The sequence below is a fragment of the Heliangelus exortis genome, chromosome 11 (genome assembly GCF_036169615.1).
Source record: "Heliangelus exortis chromosome 11, bHelExo1.hap1, whole genome shotgun sequence".
Taxonomy (NCBI): Eukaryota; Metazoa; Chordata; class Aves; order Apodiformes; family Trochilidae; genus Heliangelus; species Heliangelus exortis.
The window spans coordinates 2579475-2604010 of NC_092432.1; the positions used below are offsets into that span (position 1 = coordinate 2579475).

At 46.7% G+C, this 24536-nt stretch overlaps 1 protein-coding gene across 3 annotated transcripts in view; it reads left to right on the forward strand.

Annotated features, from left to right (window-relative positions):
• Window positions 1-2617: 2617 nt before the first annotated feature.
• IGDCC4 (immunoglobulin superfamily DCC subclass member 4) overlaps window positions 2618-24536 on the forward strand; it is an 88885-nt gene continuing 66966 nt past the window's right edge. For all 3 annotated transcript variants that reach the window (XM_071754158.1, XM_071754160.1, XM_071754161.1), the window contains exon 1: window positions 2618-2869. In XM_071754158.1, coding sequence (XP_071610259.1) covers window positions 2764-2869 — 106 coding nt within the window. In that variant the 5' untranslated portion in view covers window positions 2618-2763. The remainder of the gene's footprint in view (window positions 2870-24536) is intronic.

Here is a 24536-nt window from a genome sequence, read left to right on the forward strand (position 1 = left end):
AGAAAGAATCTGACCATGGTACTAAACACATCGTGGGCACTGACCCCCATATACCCATGATTTTTCTTTTTTTTTTTTTTTTTTTTTTGAGCCCAAAACCAATGTCTCCAAAAGGGGGAACAAAAGGCTGAACTACAAACACCTGCCAGTTTCTGCTGCTACTCTTTGCCATTTATGCTTTCTTAGCCCAAAGTATCAAAGGTTTGTAGCTATTGAAAGACAGAAAGAAACTCCTCTCCAGCAGGGATGGGAACTCGGGGGAGTCTGCAGCACATAAATGTTTGGTTTTTTCTTGCCATCAGTATTGGGGCTGAAATGCCATTATCTGGACAAGTAACATCCCTTCTGTGGTCGCAGGCCTGCAGTCACTTTGTGAGCTTAGAGCCAGGGAGTTCCCCAGTCCCTCCTGACACAAAGTTTCTCTTTCTCCAGGCTCTCCTTCCTCTCCATGCTCATCAAGAAGTCAGTTCACACACCCTGGGAACATCCCTGTGTGAAGCAGCTAATGCTTACCTGGGAGTTATGATACCAGGAACACCAACACATCCCTCAGCCAGCACCGGCTTGAGTTGTGAAGGAGTCACCCTGTGGAAATGCTGCTTCTTGTGACCTGTTTGTCTGTGCTGAAGCAGGTGAGAGAGGTGGAAGGTGGTGGGAACTCGGTGTTACTCTTGCAGAGCACACGTGTTGTCAGTGTGCAGGGAGCTGGTGCTGTAGGTTACGTTACTGGTGCTTTCACAGTTCAGGGGCTGTTCATTGAGTCTTTCTTTTTTTTCCCCCTAGGCATAGATATTCTGGGAATGTATCTGTTGCAACCTTGGGTCTGTTAAAATGCTGGTTTAATTCCTGTTTCCATTGACATGTGGTATGTAACGCTGTAATGTCAGGCAGGGAGCAAAGACCACAACTGGACCTGGGTCTCTTGATTTCTAGGCTAGTCCCTGCTTCTAACCCTGAACTGCTGGTCACAGGCAGGTGCTGTTAGCCAGAGGGTGCAGTATTTTGCAGACCACTATTACTTTTCTATTTTTTATGTTATGCCAGGCTTACCTGACTTTTAGGTAAAGGTTTCTGTGCTGAAAGGGAGGGGGAAATATCCAGGATTTGAGGAAAAAAGGTCAATGGTGTGTCTAAAACCAAACCACTGATAGATGCAATGAGGAGACATTCCTTTACAGCCTTTTTAAAGCAATTTGACAGCACCTTTGAAAACCACCTCACCCAGAAAGGAGCAGGTGGGAAAGGCTCGGAGAGAAGGGGGGTTTGAGGAGATTGTTAATCTTTAGCTTCACACTGGAGTAGTGCAGAAGGGAGAGTGGCTGTTTCTCTCCCCTTTTCTTTCTGCAGAGAGGTAAGAGTATGGATGGTGCAAAAATAGTCTGTGGATTTGCAAATCTCCCTCTGGGGGAGGAGGCTGCTGGATCCCAGGGCTTGTCTGTGGTAATGGTACCAAGTACTGCCTTATAGTTGCATAACTCATACACACGGGAAGCCTGCTTCCCACCATCCAGCCTTTCTGGTTTCATTTAAGTTTTTATAGTTTGCTAAACAAGCAAATAAATAGGAAGGTCTGGATTTAAAAGGTTTCATATTTTTTCATAATCTGCATAGCTCGAACCCTCTCCGCATTCCACAGTGCTGTGATAAAACATCCTGGTGTGCCAGGCAGCCTCTTCTCCTTTTGGAGACAAAACCAGACTCTCTCCTACCAGCTCTGGATGTGGTTGCCTTATGCTTGCTGAGAGAGTCTTGGTGTCATTTGCCTTTAGGACTGAACCTGCACCTGCAGCTTTAGGCAAGACTTTGTGTTTGGGACCCAGCCAAACCAGGGAGGCAGCAGCCTCGGTCTCCATCTTTCAGCTCCCCCATTTCACTTCCACTTCTTGGCTTGGCTGGTGGATGGGTCCTGCCTCTCCTCACAGCAACAGGCTGCAGACAGCCTGCGCCGTCTGCTTTATTTGCTTTTTTTTCTCAAACACAGCTGAGAGGCGTAGGGCTCGCGCTTCACCACCTAAAAAGCCCCATGAACGATATCCACCTGAAGGAGCTGCGCTTCGAAACGGACCCCAGGGGGAACGCAGCTGGCGGCGACATCGCCACCGCTGTCTCTTTGCCTCTGCTCGGACAGGCTGCGTGGGGCGGCAGCTTCACCCCCTCCCCACAGACTCGGGTGGCCATTAGCCCACGGGTGGCCGTTAGTCCTCGGCCGAGCTGCCGGGCACCTGGAGCCTGTCCGTCTGTGAGCGGGAAGCTGCGGGCGGGCCGAGGGGCAGAGCTGTCCCCTCACACCCCTCAGCGCACCGTGAGGGATCGAGCGTCCTCCACGCTCACCTGAGGCAAAAAGATTAAAAAAAAAAAACAACCCAAAAACCTAAAGAGAAGGGGAAAAAATTTAATGAACCCCACATAACATGTTTATAACCTGTTTGGTGGCCTGGGGAGCTGCGGGGAATCCCGCACCTGCCGCGGCAATCCCGCTTCGCACTCCTTCCCCCGCCCCCCCCCCCCCCCCCTGCCTCAGGGAACGGGGCCGCTCCCCCCGCCGCGGGCTGGCAGCAACCTGTTGGTCCCGCTGCTGTCGAGGAGGGCGGGAGGAGCCCCCCTCGGCTCGGCGGCAAACCCGCTGACAAAGGCGGAGCAGCGGCAAGGCCAGAGCCGCCCCCGCCCCACGCCCCCCGGCAGCGGGGCCCGGCGGGCAGCGCGGGGCTGGGGCGCTCGCACAAGATGGCGGTGGGGCGGCGGGAGAGCGCGCTCCCCTCTTAGATGCGGCCGCGGCGGCCCCTGCTCCCGGCGCCCGGCGGGGCTTACATGGCGCTGGAGGATCTGCTTTGTCTCTGCTTCTCCGCCTTCGTCGTCCTCGCCGTGCAAGGTGGGTGAGGAAGGAGAAGGGGGTGTGTGTGTGGGAGGGGGGGGTCGGTGCCCCGGAGCACACGGGCGGTCACGCGTGGGGCCGTGGCCCCACCTGCCCGCACACCGCGCCCCCCTCGGCCGTGGGCAGCAGTCGTGTCCCCGCGGGGACCCTCTTCCTGGCCGGGACCTTCTCGTCCTTCCCTGTCAGTTCTCTTCCCAACCCCGTAGTGGCCATTTACCGCGGTTGCCCACTCCTCCGCTCAGTGCCCTTTCCCCCACCCCCGTCACCATTTTTCACCCCCTCTTCCCGCCATCCCCTTTCTCCCTCCATCCCCTTCTCTCCCCCGGCAGCGTTTCGTCCCCCTGAGTCGGACGTGGCCACACAACCCATATCTGGATGGTGCCTCCTTTAGGGTCACCTTTTGGGGGTGACGCAGGGTGTCCCTCACAGGGACCCCCCTCAGAAAGCCGGGCTGAGGGGTGAGTGACCCCCGGGACTCCACCTCAGGTTTCCTCTGGGGGGATGTGGTAGCACCAGGCCGGGCAGGGACCAAAGTGCTTATCCTGGGGCTGACCAGGAGCAGGCCCAGGGCTGGGTGGGCCATGACAGGGACCCTCACCCATGGGACACCAAGGTGAGTTCTCTCTCCATTGGTGGAGAGGAAGCAACCCAGGAGAAAGCTGTGCTCCTCGTTTTGCAATGGTTATGCAAACAGCTCCGTGTGTGGGTACACGTACGCCTGTTGTCGGCCCGTGCGGACTTTCTGCCGTCGGAAGTTTGCACCGAGGGTTTTTGGAGCTTCCATGCCTTGGGGTGCTTTGGTTTGTTCCGTGTGTGTGTGTAAAACTCAGCAAAAGCTTTTGTCTCCGTTGCCGAAAAGGGGTTGGGAAGGGTAGGCTGGCAGAGCTGCAGTGAAAAATGGGAGCTGTGTCTGTGTCCCGGTGTTGCTCTTGTTTAAAAGACCCTCCTAAAGAGAGGGTTGAAGTGGAAGAGCCATCACTATGTCCTTGTGTATTTTTATTCCTTTTCATGATGCATTCAGGTTCAGCAGAACATAATAGCATAAAGGATGTTTAGTTTTTATGGCTTCAAAAATAGCCTTTTGGGGGAGAATACAGTGTGGTGGACAGTGTAGGGTTGTTTTTCTTTCTCTTTGTTTTTTTCAGAACATTGTGAGCTCCTGTAAGGGGTAGGCTATCATTTAACATACATTATGGTGGCAGAGTATCGAAAGGGATAACAGTCCATGTAAATGGGCATTGTCATCAGTGCGTGTGGGTTTTTCTAGATGGATGGCAGTTCGTGACCCCACCAGCAGACAAACAGGTTAGCAGGGGTGGGTGGGAGCTTCATCTCCTGCATTTGAGCAAACAGCTAAGTGGGTCCTGAGGCTTGTCATGGAGAACAATAAAAAAGAAAAAAAATAAAAAGGGAGGGGGGCGGGTGGGTAGTGGAGTGTTTGTTGTTGGTCAAGCCCACTTCAACAGTCAAACTATGAATACTTCGGGTGAATTTGCAGTTGTGACTTCTCTGCTTTTATTTTGCAAGCAATTAGGCAGTGAGTGCAAATCCTTCCTGTTTGTTTTCTAGCAATGGGCCACGCATTGTGTAGATTGTGTAGAGGTGGTGAGTGCGTCCGCACGGTCTGTGGACGTGCTGCTTTGGTACATACGGATGTGCTTTCCAACAGGTGGGTTTGATTCTGAAAAGAAAAACATGGACTTGCTTCCATCTGAAATCAATTTGGCAGAGGGGTTGAAATGATTCTGGGAAAGTCTGTGTTTGATCCTGAAGCCCATGTGTTTTGATCCAAAGTTCAAGCCTCGCCGGGTATGAAATACTTAGGAGAGAAGTAGACTGGAAAACCTTCCCCCCTCTCTGGACTTGATGGAAGCTGTGCCAGTTTACACTTGCTGGGGATGTGATCCAGTGTTTTGAAAGCTTTCTGCCTGTCCTACTTTGAGACTCCTCTCCCTGCAGTAGCAGGAAAGGCTTTAAGAAGAAAAAAAAGACAACCAGCCCCTCTTAGGTTGAATCTGGCAAGGGGGCTGTGCTGGTTGCTTTCCTTGGGGCTCTCTACAGGGGATGTGTTGGTGGGAAGTGGGCTGAGCTTTGCATCCCAACAATCAGCTGAAATCCATCTGGGTTCATGTCGTGGATTTGTGGTCAAGTCTTTTTGCTGCAGAACAGATTTCCTTTGTTGCCATCACCTAACTTTAGTTCTGATCTGCTTTAATCCTTCCTGTCACATTTGTCCTGGTGGTGTAACACCACAGCCTGCATGGTGCAGTGAGTGCCTGTGCCTGGAACAGTCAGTGTTGCCGTTGCTGGGGTTTCCCACCTCTCTGCTGTCACCTGCCCTTGGACATCTCCATCTCTTGGACATCCCCAGGACGTGTCCTGCCTGCAGATCCCCTTTGCCCAGGTTGGTGACTCTGGTTGCAGTGTCGCCTGTCCCTGGGCTGGGTTGGAAGGAGCCAGGATGAACAGTGCAGGGAGGTGTTTCTTACGGTCCCCAAGAAACAGGGAACACTGACAGTGCCAAACACTCTTGAGGTGTTGCCCGTGTCGTGTTTCCAGGGGCAGATTTCTCATGCAGGAGCTTGCTGCCATTGTGCTGTGGCTGTCGTGACAGCCATCTCCAAGCCCTGATGCCAGAGGCTGATTGGAAGTGGGGAATGTTTCAGCTGGCACTTCTCTTCTGGTGTGTGAGGCTGAAGGAGAAACCACTTGAGCTTGGTTCTGCTTTTGTTGTGCCTGTTTTGCCCATCTTTTTTCTACTCATTTTGTGCCACCTTCTTTCACTGCCATGAAGTACAAAGTTGAAGCAGAACCTGCTGGTTTTCCGATGTCTCCCCTCTTTCCACAGCAGACTTTCTCCTGGCAGCTGTAGGAAGTTTCATCTGCTGCAGGGGGCCCCACACAGGGTGATTTCTCTCTGATGGTCCCTGAGCCGCTTTGGAGTGTCGCAAGTAACGATTTAAAAAGAAAATGCTTGGCAATCTGCCTTGCCCTGGGGAAGGAGAGAGATGATTCTCTCTGCATGTGTGCTCACAGACCGACTTGGAGCCAGGGGCAGCTTCTGTGGTGCAGCATTGGTGCACATCAGGAGCACCAGAGTTTGGGAACTGCTGGGATGTTGCCATGGCATATGGGACATCTCGCTTGAGTGCCTGCTGTGATCCTGGGCTAGTTGTTTTATCTACTCTGGTGTCCTCAGGGTCTATCTTGAGGTGGCCTATCTAGAGATGCTGCAATCTCCTCTCAAAGGTGTTGAGAGGGTAAAATCCATCAGTAAGTATTCAGCATGTGTATGATCTTCATCACTAACATGTTCAGCTGTCCCAAGGGCTCATGAATTCATGACTGCTGATACCGTATTGTTTGCCAGGTGATTTGAGCTCTTCTTCTCTTAGAGCTGCTTTCTTAAAAGCTGACTCTTCTCCCAGGAAAAAATCCAGGTGCTTGTGAACCAGTTTGGATGTTTGCAGTGTAAGAGATAATGCTCGTGTGATTTACATGCTCCTCTCCTGTTTAAATGGCTGCCTGGCCATTAAGCCTAGTCATGGTTATATAATTAAGAAGGGAATTAATATTTAATCTGATTGTAATTTGTTGCTGGAATCCATCCCAAACTCTATTTCTGCGTGAGGTGAGTGGGTACCTGAGGGGAAAACTGAGGCCAGTGTTACATGTAGGGAATTTTCTGCTTGGACATTTAGAATTATAGACTTGCCTTGGGTGACAGCAAAAACTCCAACCTTTACAAACCTGGAGCGATCCTAGTCATTTTGTTATCTGTAGGAAGCTAATGTTTACTTTATAGTCAGCTGTAATACTAGAGGGGATATGGTAAATCCTTGTTATCAGTATTTGTCAAGTGCATGTTGGGCCAAAATCAACTCTGGTGCAATTTTGTGGCTTTCTGGAGAAGAATTGGATCTGATTGTCTACAGTATTTTTAATCTAGTTTTCTACAAAGGAAAGAGACTTGGGCATGCTGTTTGGTTGCCTGTCCATCTTTCTTTTCTGAATAATTTGTGCACCTGCTGGTCAGTTGTAGCCAGTGTGGATATGGAGTTTGCAGAATTTTTGAAAATAAGAGATCAAGTAGAGGACAGAGATGCAGTTTCTGTGTGGACTGAGGGAGAGGCACTGTAAGACCCACACAGGGAAGGAACCTGAAGTGCTTCAACTCCAGAAAGAGCTTTCAACACAGTTTACACCTTGTTCAGGTAGGGCAGGGTAATCCAGCCACAAGGCACAGCTGCAGGGGAACAGAGTCTCAAGTCCTTGTTTTCACTTGTTTGTTTTATTTTTTGATTCTTTTATGCTTTAAAACATTCTGTTGCTTTATGGTTATGCCAGCATTCTCATCGCAGTGCCTGGTAGCTGTTTTGCTTTTCTTACTGGGAAAATGTTTCTCAAACACAGAACTTGGATCTGCTGTGACATTGGCTCTTTCTGTTGCCTTTGTGTTGGGCATTTGCCATCTCTGTCTCGGTTTCCTCATGTGTTCTAGCTGGGCAGAAGATGCTGTTGCACACTGTAAACATGTGAAGAACACCATCACTCAGAGTACCCTTCTTGCATTTATTAAATCCCATGAGTAAGTGACCTCCAAGTGCTGACTGTGCCTTTCTGCCATTAGCTTCTTGGTGAGAGGATCCACAGTTGTTAAAACTGAATCTCCCATCTTCATAAAAAGCAGAGTTGAGCTGTGTTTTTTCTTAGCCCTTTCAGAGGGGCTAAACCTCACGCCAGATGTGGGGGAAAGGACTGAAGAGCTTGTTTGTCTGACTTTCACTGGGGTGTTGAAGTTGTCCTTGAAACACCGTTGAATTTTCCCGATTTGAGTAACAGAGCCGAGGGGGTGTTTACTTCCAGGAAGATGGGTACTTGCTAGAGGTGCAGCTGCTGAGAAATTTCCTGAGAGAACCCAAACACTTGTCATCAGCCTTGTTTGAGTGTAACTAACACTCTTCTGTTTGCAGGTGTCAAGACACTTTGATCATGAGTGTGTAGGTCTTGGTGATTCTGCTTTGGATGTGTTTGTGTTCATGTCACCAATGCCCTTTGGTGTCTCTGAGTTAGATCCTCTCCTGCTCTTAATCCTTGGCATCTGGCTGTTGGGATATGGGCCTGCTTTATCTGGGAAGTCCAGCAGACAGAGTGTTGTGGATAATCAACCTACTCTGTAGTGGTTGTGATGAGCAATTACTGAATTCCACTGAAACTTTCATATCAGATGTTCAGAAATTATTTAAAAATCTGTGCCTGCATTTTAAACACAATTGCCTGCTACTGCCATATTACATTCAGCTGAGCTGTTGAATAACCTGAGCTAGTCTATGCTTCTTGTTTTTTAACATTTTCATTTTTCTTCAAGATCTCTCGTGTGGATTTCTTGAGGACAGGTTGTTAATATTAAAGGCGTGTTAATGAAATGCGAGCATCCCCAGAGGTTGCTCTCAGCTCAGATTGGTGGGAGAATTAAAATCCAGCATGTGAAGCTATTGCATTTGTTCTCATCCTGTTGTGGACCCTTTTCCTTATTCTGAGTGACTTTCCTTGCATTTTCTGCTTGGGACTTTGAATGACATTCAGTGGAAGAATTTGGGAACTTAAACAGGTAAAATGCAAGTCCAGAGGAAGGTGCCTGGATGGTGGAAGGGGAGCACACCTGGGCTGCAGAAGTGATGCCAGGCTGGCAGCAGGTTGGGGGGAGCAAGAAAAGGTCCTGAGCTTTATGTTTCACTGGGCTGGGAAATGTCTCACTAGTTTCTAAACTGTCGATGGATGATCAAGTTAATTGCTGTGACTAAAAAGGTCAGGACTTAATAGGATGGATTTCCCATACGGCTTTGTGTGAATACACCAAGGGTTTTGGCAAAACCTGGCTGCTTATGCATGCAGGGCTTTGATAAATCATTTTCAAAAGCATCAACAGTACTTCTAGGTTTTAAAATTACCTGAAGTTTTGCCCTTGATGCAAGGCTGTCCTCTTTGTGCCTCTCAGCTGCTTACTTGGATCCGATTTGCAGAATGGGTGTGTGTATTTTCTAGACAAAAGTGGAATTGTGCCTAATATTAAAAGAGAACTACTCAAGTGTTTACTGATATGTTACTACTGCAACTGAGAAAGATCTCATGTTCCTTTGGAAATTATTGTCCCCTTTTTTGTCTTTTTTTTTTTTTTTTTAATTTGGTGATGGTTCAGTACAAAAATTCCCATGTGCTCCTTGTAGTCCTAATGTACTTTTCTGGACATAACAATTTTGCTTTAAAAGGATGACATGTGTAGTCCTTTTCTTAAGAGGCACATTGACCCAGAGGCACTGGACCAGTTGCAGCCCATTTCTATACCCTACCAGTCCCAATCACTTGTTCGACTCCCAGCAAAATCTTGAGAGAGCTTTTAAAGAGTTGTGGAGCTTTTTGTGACCCCCCCCCCCAAAAAAAAAGACAAGGATCAGGGAGGGCAGAAAATTAGCAGATGTTCAGGCTGGTGTTCAGGGGTTTAGCCTGTGGTGTTGTGTTGGGATAGGACCTGTCACTGTGTGGGTGATAAGGGTTGTGTAGGAGATACTGGGGCTGGTTTGAGGTTATCTTCAGCAGTGGGGTTAAGAAGTGTGACATGGGGTGGAGGATCTGGGGCTCCTGGCTTGGCTACATTGTTTCCTGCTTGAGTGGTATTTCCCCCTACTTTGGAGGCTCAGGCAGCCCCACTGTTAAAAAATTCAGGTTGTCATAGAAGGGTGACCGTGCTCCATGGGTTTGTGTGTGCTGGTGAAGCAAAGAAGATAAAAAGGGGGAAAAGAAACTCAGTGTCTGTCTGATCCACTCCTTTGCTGGGTTGGCAAAAATTGTTCAGATCTTCCTTCCCAAGAATGATTTTTGTAGACATAATGCTGCCTATTAGCCATGTAAATTACTGTCATTGGTGGCAATTGTTGTGATGGGAAGATAAATGTCTTGAAACTCTGCTTTGATTTACCCCTCCTGCCCCCCCAGGCTTGCTAACCAGTTGTTTATGCTGGAGCTGATTGCTGCTTTTGTCAGAGAAAGCAAAATATTAATCAAAATTATTTAGCTTTGTTTTTCCTAGGTCACAGCAAATGCATCTCTTTTTTTTCTTTTCCTTTGTACTCCTTTCTCTGTACTGAAAGCAAAGTGAACTTTTCCTCGAGGAGATGAGCCATACGGTGCCGAAGTCAAATGTCATCCACTTGAAGAGAGTCCTTAGGAGCAGACTTCATATCTGGAGCCTTTCTTCAAGAGTCTGTCAGTTGAAAATCTGGCTAGCAGCATTACCTCAAGTACTATTGTGGGGTTTTCTTTACGTGCAAAGTGGAGAGAGAAGGAAGTTTCTCCCAGCTGCTGGCAGAGAATAGCTTCCCATTTACTCAACGCTTGTGGCTGCTGCCAGGATTTCTGTTTAGCAGCAGAGGGAGTTAAGTGTGGGGTGAAAGGCTTCAGTAACACTTCAGCATCCGGGCACGAGGCTGAGCTGTCAAATAATTCTTCTCTCTCTTTGCCTTTTTTTTTATACCAGTCAAGGCACTTGGATGGTTTTCTAGGCTTAAGGCTCGTGAGGTTGTGCTGCTGTGTGTGCTGTGGCAAGCTGAGGACACTTCTTGTTTCAGGTACAGTGCTTGAACAAGAGCATCTCTTAAAGAGCAACACCCACTCCTGATTTAAAAATGTCTTGTGGGTGCATGTCTGTCACAGCCCCTTGGTAAGCTGGTTTGATGTCCTCACTCAGTAATGTGCACCTTCCTTCAGTTTCCTAAAACATGATCTGCACTTAGCTTGATGAATAAATTAGGTATACTGAGAGAGAACACTTCTTAGATTCTCAGAATTAAAGAAGCTAATCCAAAACATCAGGACTTGGAACAGGCTGTCCAGGGGAGTGATCAAGTCACCATCCCTGGGGATATTTATCTCTTCAGGCACATGGTGTGATTCTGGGGGTGCCCTACTCAGGGACAGGAGTCCCTTGATGATCCTGATGGGTCCCTTCCAACGTGGCATAATCTGTGACTGTGATTCAGCCTGAATTTACCTACCTGTGGTTTATAGGTGGATGTGAAGGCAGTGCTGGTATGAAAAGCCTCCCTGTGTACATTAATCACATTTCCTGGTAGCCTGCTCTTAACTAAGCTGAATACGTGCAGATCCTTCAGTTTTTCACCTGCTTTCCACCCATTAATCTCAGCCTTCTGTAGTTAACACTTGTGTAAATAAAAGCCCTGCTTTTCTCAGCTGTTAGGTGTTTGCTCAGCAGAGGTTATTTTTTGCCTGCTTTGCTTCAGAGCCTGAATCTGGATGCAGTGAGTCCCTGGGGATCACCTGTTCCCTGCTGCTCAGCACAGGCAGCCCAGTGCTGGATGTGGCTTTCCAGAGTGTGGTGGGATCTTAGCCAAGCAGAGGGAAAAGTAAAGAAACCTTCAGCTTGGAGAGCACCTTCCTTGGTGAGCAGCCAGGCAGTTCCTGAGGCAGCTTTTGGGTGTTGCAGCAGGGTGCTCACACAGGGGAAACCAGAGGAAGAACCAGGATGGGGCAGGTATGTGCAGCTTTTAAAGAGAAAGGTTGCTGTCCAAGCTGGAATCACACAGTTTGGTCACACTTTGCAGAGAAAAAACTTGGTCTTGTTTTTTAGCAGCTTTCAGTAAATAATAAACTTGTAAAGATGCCTCTGCTCTTTTCCATGTCACCTCCTCAGTGTAGTTTCTGTGTTTGGTATAAATGTCTCCAGGCTGTGTCCATGAAGCAGCAGTGAGATTTCAGAAGTAGGAAAGCAGCAGTAGAACTTCTTGGGCTTTAGGATGGAGATACTTAGTTCCCTGCTGTATGGCACACTGAAGGGTGACTTCAGGCAACACTTTGCATTGTAGCTTTTAATTGCAAATTATAATTTTTAATTATAAAATAAGGTATTAAAATGAGAAGGTGTGAATGCAGAGGTGTCCAGGTGCTGTGGGGCAGTGTGCTGCAGGGCTGTGTTTCAGATGCAGAGGTCTGGAGAGCTGGGGAATGGATTCTGTAGCCAATTCCAGCTGTTGGTGGGGCTGTGCAGACCTGGCTATGCCTGCCTGCCCCTGGTGCCTCAGCACTGGGTGTCTGTGGGTGCCACATGAATAGAGAGATGCATGCCTGGTATGTGCAGGCCTGTGAATGAAAATTCCTGACTTCTTGTTTATGTATTTTAAAGTTTGTGGGTTAAAAAAAAAAATGCTGCCCTCCCAGGGAATATTTTCTTCTCACCAGAAACTTGTTAGACTGGAAATTTCACAGTACTAGTTTTTATGGTGTTTCTTAAGATGAACTAATTGGGTATTTTGGAAGGGGGAAGATAAGGTGTGGATGGGTATTTTTATGTATATTTCATTAGAAATGTGACTTGGATTATCCTGCTAGCTATCTGAGCCATGTGAAGGTCTCCACTGGAAAATGCAAGTGATTATAGGCTGGTGACTAACAAATAATCCTTGGCTAATATGGGGTAGGCTAAATTAATGTTAATCCCTGCTCAGCAGTAGTAAAAGTCAAGGAGATTTTTGCAAGGCTGTTACTGAGCTGGACATGAGAATGATCACACAGCATTCCCTAAAATGAAACAGCTTCTTTGAAAGAGGCTTCATTTTCATAATTTCCTTACACTGGAGAAGTGGCTATTCAAAATGACCCAAAATTACCTGGTTATGAAGATGAGGGTTTCTCTTGTGCTGGTATTATGTGCTGAGGTGCACAAGACCTCACTGAAAGAGGAGCAGCAGTAACTAGTCTAGCTTAATGGAAATAAATCTGGTTTTAGTAATAAATGAGGTTGTGTTCCTTTGTCCAGAGCAACCACCATCTCTAGTGCCCATTTAGCAGTCTGATGCACCGAGGCAGAACTTCTCACCATGAAGGAAAGTGGGAGATTTTGGCATTTTTTCTGAAATCCCAGGATAAATCCAGGTGTTGGTTTTAGATCTTATTGGGTAAAATAAGCAGAAGCCCAGAGACACAGAGAGAAGCATCACATCCAAGCTCCAGGAGGGCCCCAGAGTGGTGTGATGGTCCCCAAGGGCATTCTGCTGCTGGGATACTGTGGTGTTAAAAGCATGTCCTTCACCATTTGGAAGTAGACCCAGTACTTTTACTGCTTTGTCCTCAAACTGTCAGGTTTCAGCTGGCTGCAGCTTTGGAAAAAGGAAAGATTTATGTGCTCTGAAGAGAATTTTGCACTGACAGTGGGTGAATTCACTGTAGATGATGGAAAGTTAAACAGCCAAGTAGGTGTGAGGGATTTTGGAACATAGGCCATGAAATGTATTTTCCTCCTTGTGACAGAAGAAAGACTAAATTTGGAAATGGGAGGCCCAGTTCCCACCCATTCTGACCTTCAGTCCTAACCCATCTTCAAAGGGTGCCATTGCTCCTTGTTTTCCTCTGCCTTCAAGTGCACCCCAGAAGCCCTGGATATGGGTGCTGTCTTGCCATTTCTCCCAGCATGATCCCTGAGCTGTAAGAGCTCCCTTTGACTTTTCAGGGATGACTGTGTTGCCAGATCACAATCAGATGCTGTCTTTTGAAACTGAAGTAGGTGAGAGGTTGTGCCAGGAGTTATGCAAAGGTCTGAGGTGGCCAAGTTCTTGGTGAGATCATTGCATCTCTAGCTATGGGTGCTCCTTTGACTTAACAGTTTAGCACCTCCTGTTTTTATTATTTCCAGTGTGTCCTGCTCAAACCTACCTATCAGCTATTGTCCAAGTAAAGCTGCTTGGCCAGGTGTAGTAGTAACACATCCTTGTGGGTTAAGTGATAACAAAAAGGAGCAGAGCGTGGCTAGATAAGGGTAGTCCACACCTCTGGAAGGAGTTGGTGTCAGACACTGAAACCTGGAGCCAGGCAGTGAAGCACAGATGGGTTTTGTGCCTTCCCAGAGGCCATATGGTGTGGATGGTGACAAAGCTGCACCTGGGCAGAGTCTGATGCTTTGTCTGGACTGCCCACGTCTGTTCTCTGCAAAATGAACTCCTGGCCTAAGCCTCCCCTCACCTTTCTCTTGTGTTCCTGTGCAGCGTGGGTGTTGTGTGCACTCTGCTGTCCTTGTGTCCTCCCAGAGAAGGGAAACTTCTCAGTCTCACAGTGAGAGTGGTCTGCAGTGAGCTACTGAAACATACATTCCCTTGAGTTTTCTTTGGTGTTCTTCATAATAGACTTCCCCTATGTACTGGCTCATTATTTTTCATTGATTCATAGTTTGTAGAATTAGCTGGGGAATGCAGAAGAGGTGGTAGGAATTTGATGAGCCTGACTTCTCTTTCTGGGCTTCTTGGAATGTCAGGTGGCACACACAGGTGGGACAGGGTGGCTGTTTTGGAGAGAGCTGGAAAGCACAGGGAACAGGGAGGGGAGCTACCTATGCAGACATCTTGAAAGTTTCTTTCCTGACATTTTGTATCTGCTCTGTATTACACCACTTTACCCCATCCTGAAGAGATGCTCAAGATCTGAACCCCAGCCTATCAAAAAAATGTAAGCAAACAAGGGAGGCTCTTTGCTTAACTTAAAATAAAACCCAGAAACATAGAATAAATATCTCTAAATATGTGCCAGGGGGGTTTGTTTGTTGTGAATGCTTTCAGCTCAGTCTGAGGAGTGCACGTGTCTAGGGATGTGTGTCAGGGCAGTGTTACCCCTGCAAACAGGTTCTTTGCCCTTTTTCTTTACAGGCAGCATTTCAGGTAAGAATAGAGATGTGATCTGGTCCTTTTCACAAGGAGAAAGCCAGCAGGCAACAAGATAAAAGGGCTGTCACTGACTAAAACATCACAGCTTCTCTGCTTGTAGCTTGTGTTTTACTGGCAAATATATTGTGCCACAGATTTCCCTGTATCAATGCTACTTTATTTTAAGAGTTTTATTGCTATGTCAACTTCCCAGCTGCTAGGAAGAATCTTGTGATGGAAGCTGGACTAAGCTGTTTTGTGGGTGCTTTCATAGAGTTCAGGCTGTTGGTGGAGAAGGGGCTTTACCAGCTTTCTTCCTTCCATTCTTATTTTCAGGTGAACTGCAGGATCTCATTGCCAGTGGCAGAGCTTTGATTTCTGGACTGATTATCTTATTGGTACTGCGAGTAGCAGTGAGATCCATGTGCTGTCAGGGAGAGTTGGCTGATGTGCCAGCTGTACAGGTGTGGAATAAAGCCTCTGTGAAAGGGTTTGTGTGGAGGGTTTGTTCCTGAGGCTGGCTTGGGCTGCATCCCTGTCCCCCAGCTCTACAGGTGCTTTCTGCAAGACCTTGTTGGGGTGAGTGATGTGCAGGTGAGAAGCTGCCATGTTCTAGACTCCATCCGTGGCTGTGCAAATGCCTCTTCTGGGTGATGCTCATGAAGGTCCATTTTCTAAGGTTCCTTCTGACTTGAGCAGAAAATGCTTGGTGCTTCCCAGAGGTCTTCCATGAACATGGGTGTCCAGCTTCTGCAGCAGAGATAAATCCCAGTATCCCTCTCTCTGCAGAGGGGCTGTTGTGTGGTTTTTACATGCTGTGATGTATCATTGCAGAGGTGGTGGCTCAAACTGGCAAGTTTCAATGGTGTGAATATGACAGAGTCATGTATTTGCATGTAAATTCTGAGACTTACAGAATGATATCTCTCTGTTTGTGCTTGGCTGCAAGGAATCTACTGCTATTTGAGTGAAACAGGGGTCAAAATATTATTAACTCTACCTATTTCCATCCTAAAGCTTCAGCAAAGTGTTGCCTTGCGTAGGCAAGGAGCTTCTGAGACAGTTCTGGTCTGAGTAACACTAACCAGCTTGTAGCAAGAAGGCAAGGAAAAGGAGTGCAGGAATTTTTGATGCCTTGATCATCAGTTGAAGGCAGAGCAATGAGAAATATCTTTGATGATTAAGGTCTTTGATCTTTAAGGTGATGAAAAATTCAGAAGCACCAGAACGTACTCTGTCCTGGCACAGTTCCTTGGGTCTTCTTTGGGCCAATATCTCTGTGCTGCCCTTCCCTTATGGGAACAGGCATGACCTCAGTTAAAAAAGCATTGAGGGTAACAGCTTGTTTTTCAGATGCTGCAGGTGACTTGTCAGTGAGGAGCTGAAGAGCTGTTTTCTCTGGTCTTTTATCTCAGCTGTTGTTGTAATGGTTCAAAGTCATCTTCCAGGTCTATGTGCAATTGTGGCTGTGTGTGGGGCAATCAGTCAGGTCCTGTGGCAAACTGACCTGGCACAAAAGCTTGGCACAATGCTGGTCCCTCCTTGCATGGCTTGAGGGGTCCATGTGAACCCTCCCAGTGCTGTTTTGTAGGTGAAGCCAACAGTCTTTACGAGGCTCCTGCTGGCTCCTAATGACCCTCCCCATGGTTTGCACATCCAGAGCACTGAGTGCTGAGTAAAATGTGTGTACAAAGTCAAGCAATCCTTGCATGTCTTGAGTATTGCTTTCCCTTTCTGTGGTACCAGATAGCAGCTGGGAGAAAGTTGGTTTGGAAAACAAAGCTGTTAGGAACTGTTTGTTTAGACACAAGGCAAAATGAAAGTGGAAAACATAATCTGTCTGTTCCTCTCAGCCTCCCACCTTCTTTTTGTTTAAAATGTCCACATGGCATTTACTTTCAATAAACAAAAGATGTTTCTTATAAAGCTGGTGTTTACTAGGAGAGGAATGTGATTTGTTAGAGAACAGAAAACCCTGTTTCTGCCTATATTTTCAAACTGGAGCAGGAGTTTATAATTTTATAGACCTTTCAAGAATAGATTTCCTAAAGCAAACAGTGAGGGACTGTTAAATTATAGCTGTGTAAAACAACAGTGTAATAGTGTGATTGCTCACTATTAATGGCTTTATTATACAGTAACAAATAGGAGTGGTTTGGGCTGGTGGGAGATAAGGTGTCTTTCCTGACATAGATTTGGAGAGCTGATTCAGAGGAGCAGCCAATTTTAGATTCTTGGTCAACTTCTTTTCTTTGTAATGAAGGAGATAAGGACTGCATGGATGTTCTCCACCTTTCTTCCAGGGTCCTGCAGGGAGGAGCAGCTTCCAGAAATGCAGTCTACAGTCTCTCTCTGTGGTTTGAGAGCCACCAAAGTCTCAACAGTCTGAGTTAGAGTCTCAGTTTCCCCAACATTTGCCTGGGGTGTCTCTGTGTCCTGGTTTCTTTCCACAGCTGCTTATGGGGAATTTAAGCAAGTTGAGGTGCCAGTCCTACCTCTGTCTTCCACATGTCTGTCACCTCCAGGTGTTGGTGGCTTGGTGTTGAGCTGCCCTGGCTCTCAGTGAAGCTCTGCAAGTAGCAGCCATCTGAGGAGGGTCTGTGCTCCCTTGTGCAGCTCTGCCAGCCCTTCCCTGCTGGCCTGTGCCAGGCAGTGTGGCACCACAGGTACTGAGAGAGAGCCACAAGAGTGTGGATGTTCTCAGCTTGAGCTTTCTCTGGTCTTGCAGTGAGCATGTGTCTGGGGATGCCTGCCTGGAGCCTGGGTGGGATCTCTGGCAGTGCCCTGGCCCTCCTCCAGCTCAAAGTCATTGCAGTGACCTCTGCTGAGCCGTCTGTGTTGAAAGGGAACCATCTCCTGTGTTTCTTGGTTTCTTCCTCCTGCTTCTCAGCTTTGACATGATGTATTGGCTGGTTCCTGGCTGCCTTACGTGTGTGCATGCTGGAAAGCCTCATACCAGCTTAGCTGGGCTCCTGGAGGAAGCTGTCTTTGCAAAGAGACCTGTGGCTTGTAATGAAATAGCTTGGCAGTGACATAGTTTCAGTGCTGCAGTATGTCTGTGCTGGCTTTCAGGTTGTTCCTGGGCTAAAAATACGGCCCATTAAGACTTGTGGAACAGGATGTAACCATATTTTAAGGATATTTTCTGCTTTATGTGTTATTGCCAAGTGATTTAACTGGTACAGCATTTGGAGACCTACTTTGTAAGATCACTTTGTCTCCGGTGTAAGCTGAGAGAAGACACCAGTGCGTGTGTGTGTGAGGACATGGTGCCTCCTTGGAAGGTTGGGAGCTGGAAGGGAGGACAGGGGAACCTCACTGCTGTCTGAAGCTGACTGGTGGGGGCTGCTGGACCAGCTGTTTCCATTGCTGGTCTTCCCCATGCCCCCAGATGACAAGAGGCTCAGAAATGCATGGAAAAGATTACCATGAGTTTCACCACCGACTTCATTTGAAACGATATGTGCTCGAGAGGTCTTAAACAAATGGACAGTGGCCTTTCTTCTCCCTGGGGACAGCTTTTACACGAATGGGGAGCTACAGATGGGGCCCAAGGCAGAAATGCAAATAGGCAGGGCTGTGATACGAAGCATTTGGCAGTATGGAAGGCTTAAAAGCTCCCTCCCCACGGCTGCTTGATCCTGCTTTCTCGGTTGTGCTGACACAGCTGGTTGTGGGCTGCGCTGTGAACTGGGAATCTTTGGCCTCCAAACTGGGGGATTAGGCTTGTGCTGCTGGCACCATGGAGCTGGGCAGGCCCAGTGCATCCCAGTGCTGCAGCTGGGAAGGCCTCGGAGAGGCGGTGGCTTTGAAATGACTGCTTTGACTACAGCTTTGCAGAGAAGTGCGGTAGTGAGCCTGAGCAGCTAATTAGTTTTTATAACCCTCTTTTGTTTGCTTTGGAAGACACCGGTCCCTGGCTTGCTTGCCTGGCTCCTGTTGGGTGTCAGGACAATGTCAGCACCAGCGTGTGAAGCTCCTGTTACCTGGGGAGAGTTCAGACAGGTTTGGTTTCAGCACAGGTCCCGTCCCTGAGCTGTTCCAGCACTTTCCTGACAGGAGGCAGTTGGTGTCAGAACAGGTTTGGCCCTGGGACGGTGAACAAAACAGCTTTGAGGGGCAGATCTCCCACGGTAATGAGTTCACTGGTGGCTTGGCTGTTTTTTGTAGATGAAAAGGTCAGATCCGTTGCCTGGGTTATTGTAGAAAGGTTTTGTTCTGGAACAGCCTGCCCCTGATCAGCTCCTGTCTGCTGAGCCATCAGGCACTGCTCTAACCAGTGTTTTTCCTACATTTCCCTCATCAGTGAGTGTTGGAGAGTTTGCTTTTTAGGAGAATATTTTAATTTAAGCCCAGGAAGTTCTGAGTGCAGATCAGCAGCTTGGGCACATTTGTAATGCCTCTGGTTTTGAGCCTGCCCTACTTGGAGTTTGCTTTTAATCACAAGTTTTAACAAATTCAGTCTATTGAAAATATTCTCAGTGAAACACCCTCTTTTTTTCTCAGAAGTCATTAGCTGACTTCAAGAAACAATATTTTAATTGAAGCCATGACAAAAGGAGAGCAGCAGTGGTGGTTGTAAAGCTTAATTTATTAAACAGCCTTGGTTTTAATGCAATAAAAAAAAAGCTGTAAAGAAAAAAAAAAAAGAGCTATGTGCTTTAAAACTGTCAAAATAAACCCTACAACTTTGAAGTCTTAAAATATTTTGGGAAATGCTGAATGTTTTTGACTGGTTATATGGAACAGCTGAACTGACTTAACTGGAACAAAATTAGAGGAACAAAGAGGTTTTGTTTCCACAGTGTATTTTTTGCCCTTTGACAGCACTGTCTGGCTCACTCTCTGAGTTAGATACCCAGAGCAGGGGACTGTCAGATTCCCCTCTTTGCTTAGACTTTCCACACAACTGACCCACTGAAACAACTGCAATGTGATAATAAAAGAGAAAAAATTATAGGAAAAATTATAGGAAAATTTAGGGGCAAGAGCAGAACTTGAGCCTTCTGTAACTGGGGGTGCTGAGTTGGAGGACACCATGGGCTAGCAGGTTTTTCTTGGCTAGTGGCTGATGTTGTGTCCTACACAGTTGGACCTTCTCAACATAGACTCAAAGTAGGAGACTTGTCCTCCATGAAAGATGCTCTGAGTCTCCCAGTGAACACTTTCCACATACACAGCAGCTTTCATCAGCAAAATGGTGAGAGAGTTTCTGGGGTATCCTTAGCATGGGGGCAGGCACACCTACTCTGGGAGGTGCTCGTGTGCTCTGTTCTTCTCTAGCCTGTTGGCATGAAAACAGGCTCCCTGGAAAGTCTGTCAGGAGAGACTTGGGGAAGGATGGACAGTGGGAGGAGATGAGCAGCTGAGGAATGGAGCTCTTGTTTCCATGCAAATATTCTATAAAAACCAGAAGAGGGTGGTGAAGCCTGCTGAGTGGTGGGATCTGCAAGCAGAAAGGCTCCAGAATTGTTTTCCATGAAGCAGCATCAGGTCCATGTGAATGTGATGTCCATGTGGTGGAGGGTAGCAGCTTGGTAACACAGGTAGTGGGAGCAAATGCCTTTCTCTCTCTTTCATCACTTCCCTGAGGAAGGCACAAACCTTTCTTCTTCAGCTTTTCACCTCCAGGTACTGAGTGAGTTGCAAGACAGAGCACTGCCTGAGCAGATGCATGCTGAATTTAGTAGCTTGCTTAGCAAGAAGTATCAGCAAGATGTCAGTGAGGTTGGGCTCATTACCAGATCTCATTAATTCTGTGGAATACACTGTAGAGAATATATTAATATTCTTACTCTGTTGACATACATTAACATACGTAATGGTTGTGTAATTGTTAGTAGTAATTATGATAATAATAAGCTTTTTCTCCTAGACAGCAGTAAAAATGGGTATTCAGAAGTCCCTTTAGGTGCTCTCAAACCACAGCTGATGGGCAGGAAGGTGCTGCTGTGGGTACCATGTGGTGAGAAGTGTCAGTTTTCTGCCTGGGAGTATCACAAGCCTAGAGGACAGATTTCACAGGTAGGCTTGGATGTGTTTATCTGTGCTGGTTGGTTGGGTCAGACAGTTTGGGTCAGGAAGTTCCTATGCTTTTAGCTGGAAATGACTGTTCCCTACCCTGGCATTTGCTGCTGCTCAGCAGAAGCATGGTTTGATGTGTGCATGCTCCTGTGCCCCTGCAGTGAAGCAGAAGTAAAAAGACATTGCTTAGGTCACCTTCAGCCTCAAGTGTCAGTTTGGAGAAGCCCATTCTGCTTTGCCTTTTTAGATCACCACTCCAGATGAGGTGAAGCTTGTGGTCATGTGTGTTATGTTTCTCTACATAGTTGCTACCCCACTAGCCCAATTCTTGCTGTTAGTTACAACAGAAAACCAGTGGGTGCCCTGATTTGTAGAGCATTAAAAGAGCTGTAAGACTCATGGAGCTCAAAAGGTTCTGTACTGAAATGTGTTCTCCTGTTTTCTCAAATATAAAAACTGCTAACAAGCAGATGGAGACTCACAGCAATTACAATACAGGGCCTGGCTCAAAGGCTACAGCTCCTCTTGGTTTATTGGAAAATAATCCTCTGTGGCATAGCTGAAAGCCAGATACAGAGGGACAAACCAGCATGATCGTGGCAAAGAAGTAATATCCAGGACAGTCCAAAGAAAGATTAACTTTTCAAGCCAGCTTTTACTGATGCAAATTGTCAACCACTGTGTTGCAATTGAGAGTAGAAATAACTTCATGTGAAAAGCTGACTCATAAAAGGGAGTCATCTAAAGCACTTTATGTCTCAAGATTTCATAAAAATGGCTTTGAAATGTTCTGTTGCATTTACCTGATGGAGAGCCCAGTCGTGCCAGCTGGCAGGTGCTCTTGGAAGTGCAACATCCTGGAGATGTTCAGGGTGGAGCATGGATGCTAAAACATCCCATCTGTCTCACAGGGGTCAAAACTGGATTGTTCCCAGTAGCACCTTTTTTTAAAAAAATAAAAAATAAAAAATTGTAAAAGGCTTTGTCCAGTGCAGGCATAAAAGTCTCCAGCTTGGTTTTCAGTCTCTTTTTTTTTCTGGGCAGCAGTTCCAAATCACTGCCTTTCCTGGCAGGGGGGTGGCTCTCTAAAATATATCATAAGGTTCCTGGTCTGTAGGATCAATGCGGGTTGTATTCAGCAAATGTCTCTTTCATTAAGTTCATATTATATAACATAAAGGACATTTTTCTTCCTTCCTAATCTGACCACATTGCTCTATGTGGTAGTTACCTTGCACCTGGTGCCCAGCACAGCAATTCCCCCATTCCCTTCATGAATTGTTCTTTCTGCTGCATCCATTGTTATCCTTACCTTTTTATTTTTATTTTTTGTTTGTGAAGCCCTCAGTGCAGTTTTCCCTTCATCTTCCAGCCAGAGCACACCAAGCACCATAACACAGCCCGCAGTCCTTACCCTGCTAAAGCTCAGAGGTTCTGATTTCCTGGGTTTTTTTCTGCCAAGACCCTGCTGGGCCGGGTCCAAAAGGTGAATTCAGGCACCACCCAGCTTCTCCAGAACTTTGTTTCCAGCTTCAATCCTTCCATCTTCTTCCCTTACTCTAATTAAAACCCTCTGTAACGAATGCTGTGAAGCCAGCTGCCCTGCTTTGGCAGGTAGCAAGCACAGGGCAGTGAAACCTCCAGCTAATCCATCCATGCTATGAAGTCATAAGAATCTTGTTAATTTTTAAAAAGCCCTTGATGCCCACTAATCCAAATCAATTTTCATTTCTTTCATAAAGTCATGCCTCCATTTAGGCTTCAGCTAAGAATTACAGCTAATTTGTTCGATTTTATAACAGTATAATTGAAAAAGTGATTTTAATGTCCTGGCAACCATATTCCCTTTCTTTGGTTGTTAATGAAAGAATCCATTAAAGTTAAATGATTTGGGCACTGATTCAAGTTGAATTGCCTGAATATTCTAGGGGAGTGTTTCTGACCATCTGCTGCTCTGTCATTGGCGTTTGTGTTGTAAATGGGACCGGGAGAAGGACTTCACAGGTCTTGTTCCAACCATTAAGCGTAAAATATCATTTTAATTTTCTGATCTCTGTGTAAATAGTGGAAATACTCGGGAGGCTTGGGACTGTTCTGGTCTGTGCTCTCCTGCCCCTCATAAACATCACTGCTGAGCTGTGCTTCCCCACCCTTTGCCGGGGCTCTCCTGGCTCTTGGTGTTGATCGCGGCGTGGTTTAAGTTCCTTTTGGTGACGGGCAGGACAACTGGAAGAGGAGGCTGGGAAGAGGAAGGTGCACGTGATGCAGGAGTGGTTTTCTCCTGCTTTTCTCCCCCACTCACACCCCTCGTTTCTGTCTGCTGGCAGACAGAGTGGTGCAGCCTAGCGCGGGGCTGGTGAGCGGGACCACAGAGCTCATAAATCACAGCAGCTGTTGTCATCTCCTGCCTTCTCTGCCTGTTGCTGAGGGTGTGGGTGATTTAGGGCTGTTGGGCCAAGTTGATGCTTGGAAGCACAGGCTCTGCCCAAGCAAGGGCAGAGTCACAAGCTCGCATCCTCCTTTCCCTACCACATGCTCTTTCTCTTTGCTGCCAAGCTTCCTTGCTGCTCTTGGTGACACAGACGTGGCTGCTCTGCTGGGAAGCAAGAAGGAAGCAATGAACTGGGCCATGAAATTCCCTGGGGATGGGTTTGAGCCCGTGTCTTGGAGGTGGGACCTCTGTTAAAGCTGGAAGCATGTCCATGATGTTAGGGATAGCTCCAACAGCCATCCCTGCATTGCTACCTCATGCTGCTTGTCCCAGGGCTGATATTTACCCACTCAGCCTGGGTGGCTTTACATCCCCCCTTTCAGCAGCCTTGATGTGTGAAAACAATAAAGACACCACCTGTAATTTTATTTTCATGGGAAATTACAAAGCATGGCCCAAGTCTTTGGAGCCCTTTAAAATGAGAGAGGAGCAGGATAGGCTTTGTCAGTTTGCTCTGGAGCTTTATGTTGCATTTTGCATCTAAAGATTCCAGTTGCAAAGGCTGAAGAATTGTCTGGTAGAGGTAGAAATTTATTTGCTGGGAAGGTTAGCTGCAAACTTCAGACCTGCAGCAGGGATGCTTTGACTTTTCCCAAGGTTTGAAACTGGGTGTGATGCTTATTTTTATTTTTTTTTTCTTTCTCTGTAGGATGTTGAGAAATTGACAGATTGAATATCCACTGTTGGAGCTGAACTTTATACAGTTTAATGTGTCTACATTTGTATCTTTGAAAAATACAAAGGCACTAACAGAGTGCAGAAGAGCTGCAAAATATACTCAGAGCTTTGGCTGTAGCCCACAGGTGAAGGATCTTTCTGCATTTTTTTTGGTAATGTTAGATTCTAGTTAAGTGACTCTTCTCAGGAAACATAATTCTGAAGCATGTATCATATTACGGACTTTTAGCTTTCTCAGGCATGGAGGGATGAAAGTATATCCTAAAAATACGCTAAACTTAAATAGTTCAAGTGCAAAAATAGGTAACGTTGTAACAGTGTATCTTGTTTCAGAGTCTCCTGTGTTGTTTGCAGATCAAATGTGTGTGTGTGATGCGTGAAATGAAATCAAGAACTGCATCTAACAAAAGCCAAACTGGGTTTCCTTCCCAACATCAGTGAAAAGTGCAGGAAGTAGTTATGTCTTTAAATGTTGCCTGTGAAATCCTGCAAATGTAAGGCAGTCACTTCAGTGAGATGAGGTTCTTTAAAATGGCAAATATCAGGCTTATTCAGCTCAGTCTGCTGCTCAGCAGCAAAATTGCAGTCACTGTGACAAATGGGCCTTCCAATGTTAACACCAGCAGATAACAAAAATAGCATTTAATAACTTTCATTAGAGTTAGTGTTTCTAGGGCTTTGGGGCTTTGCTCTTTCAAATCATTTACATAATTTGCAGGTACAAGCTGCTGTGCCAGACTGTCCATCTGATTCTTTCTGTGATCAGAGC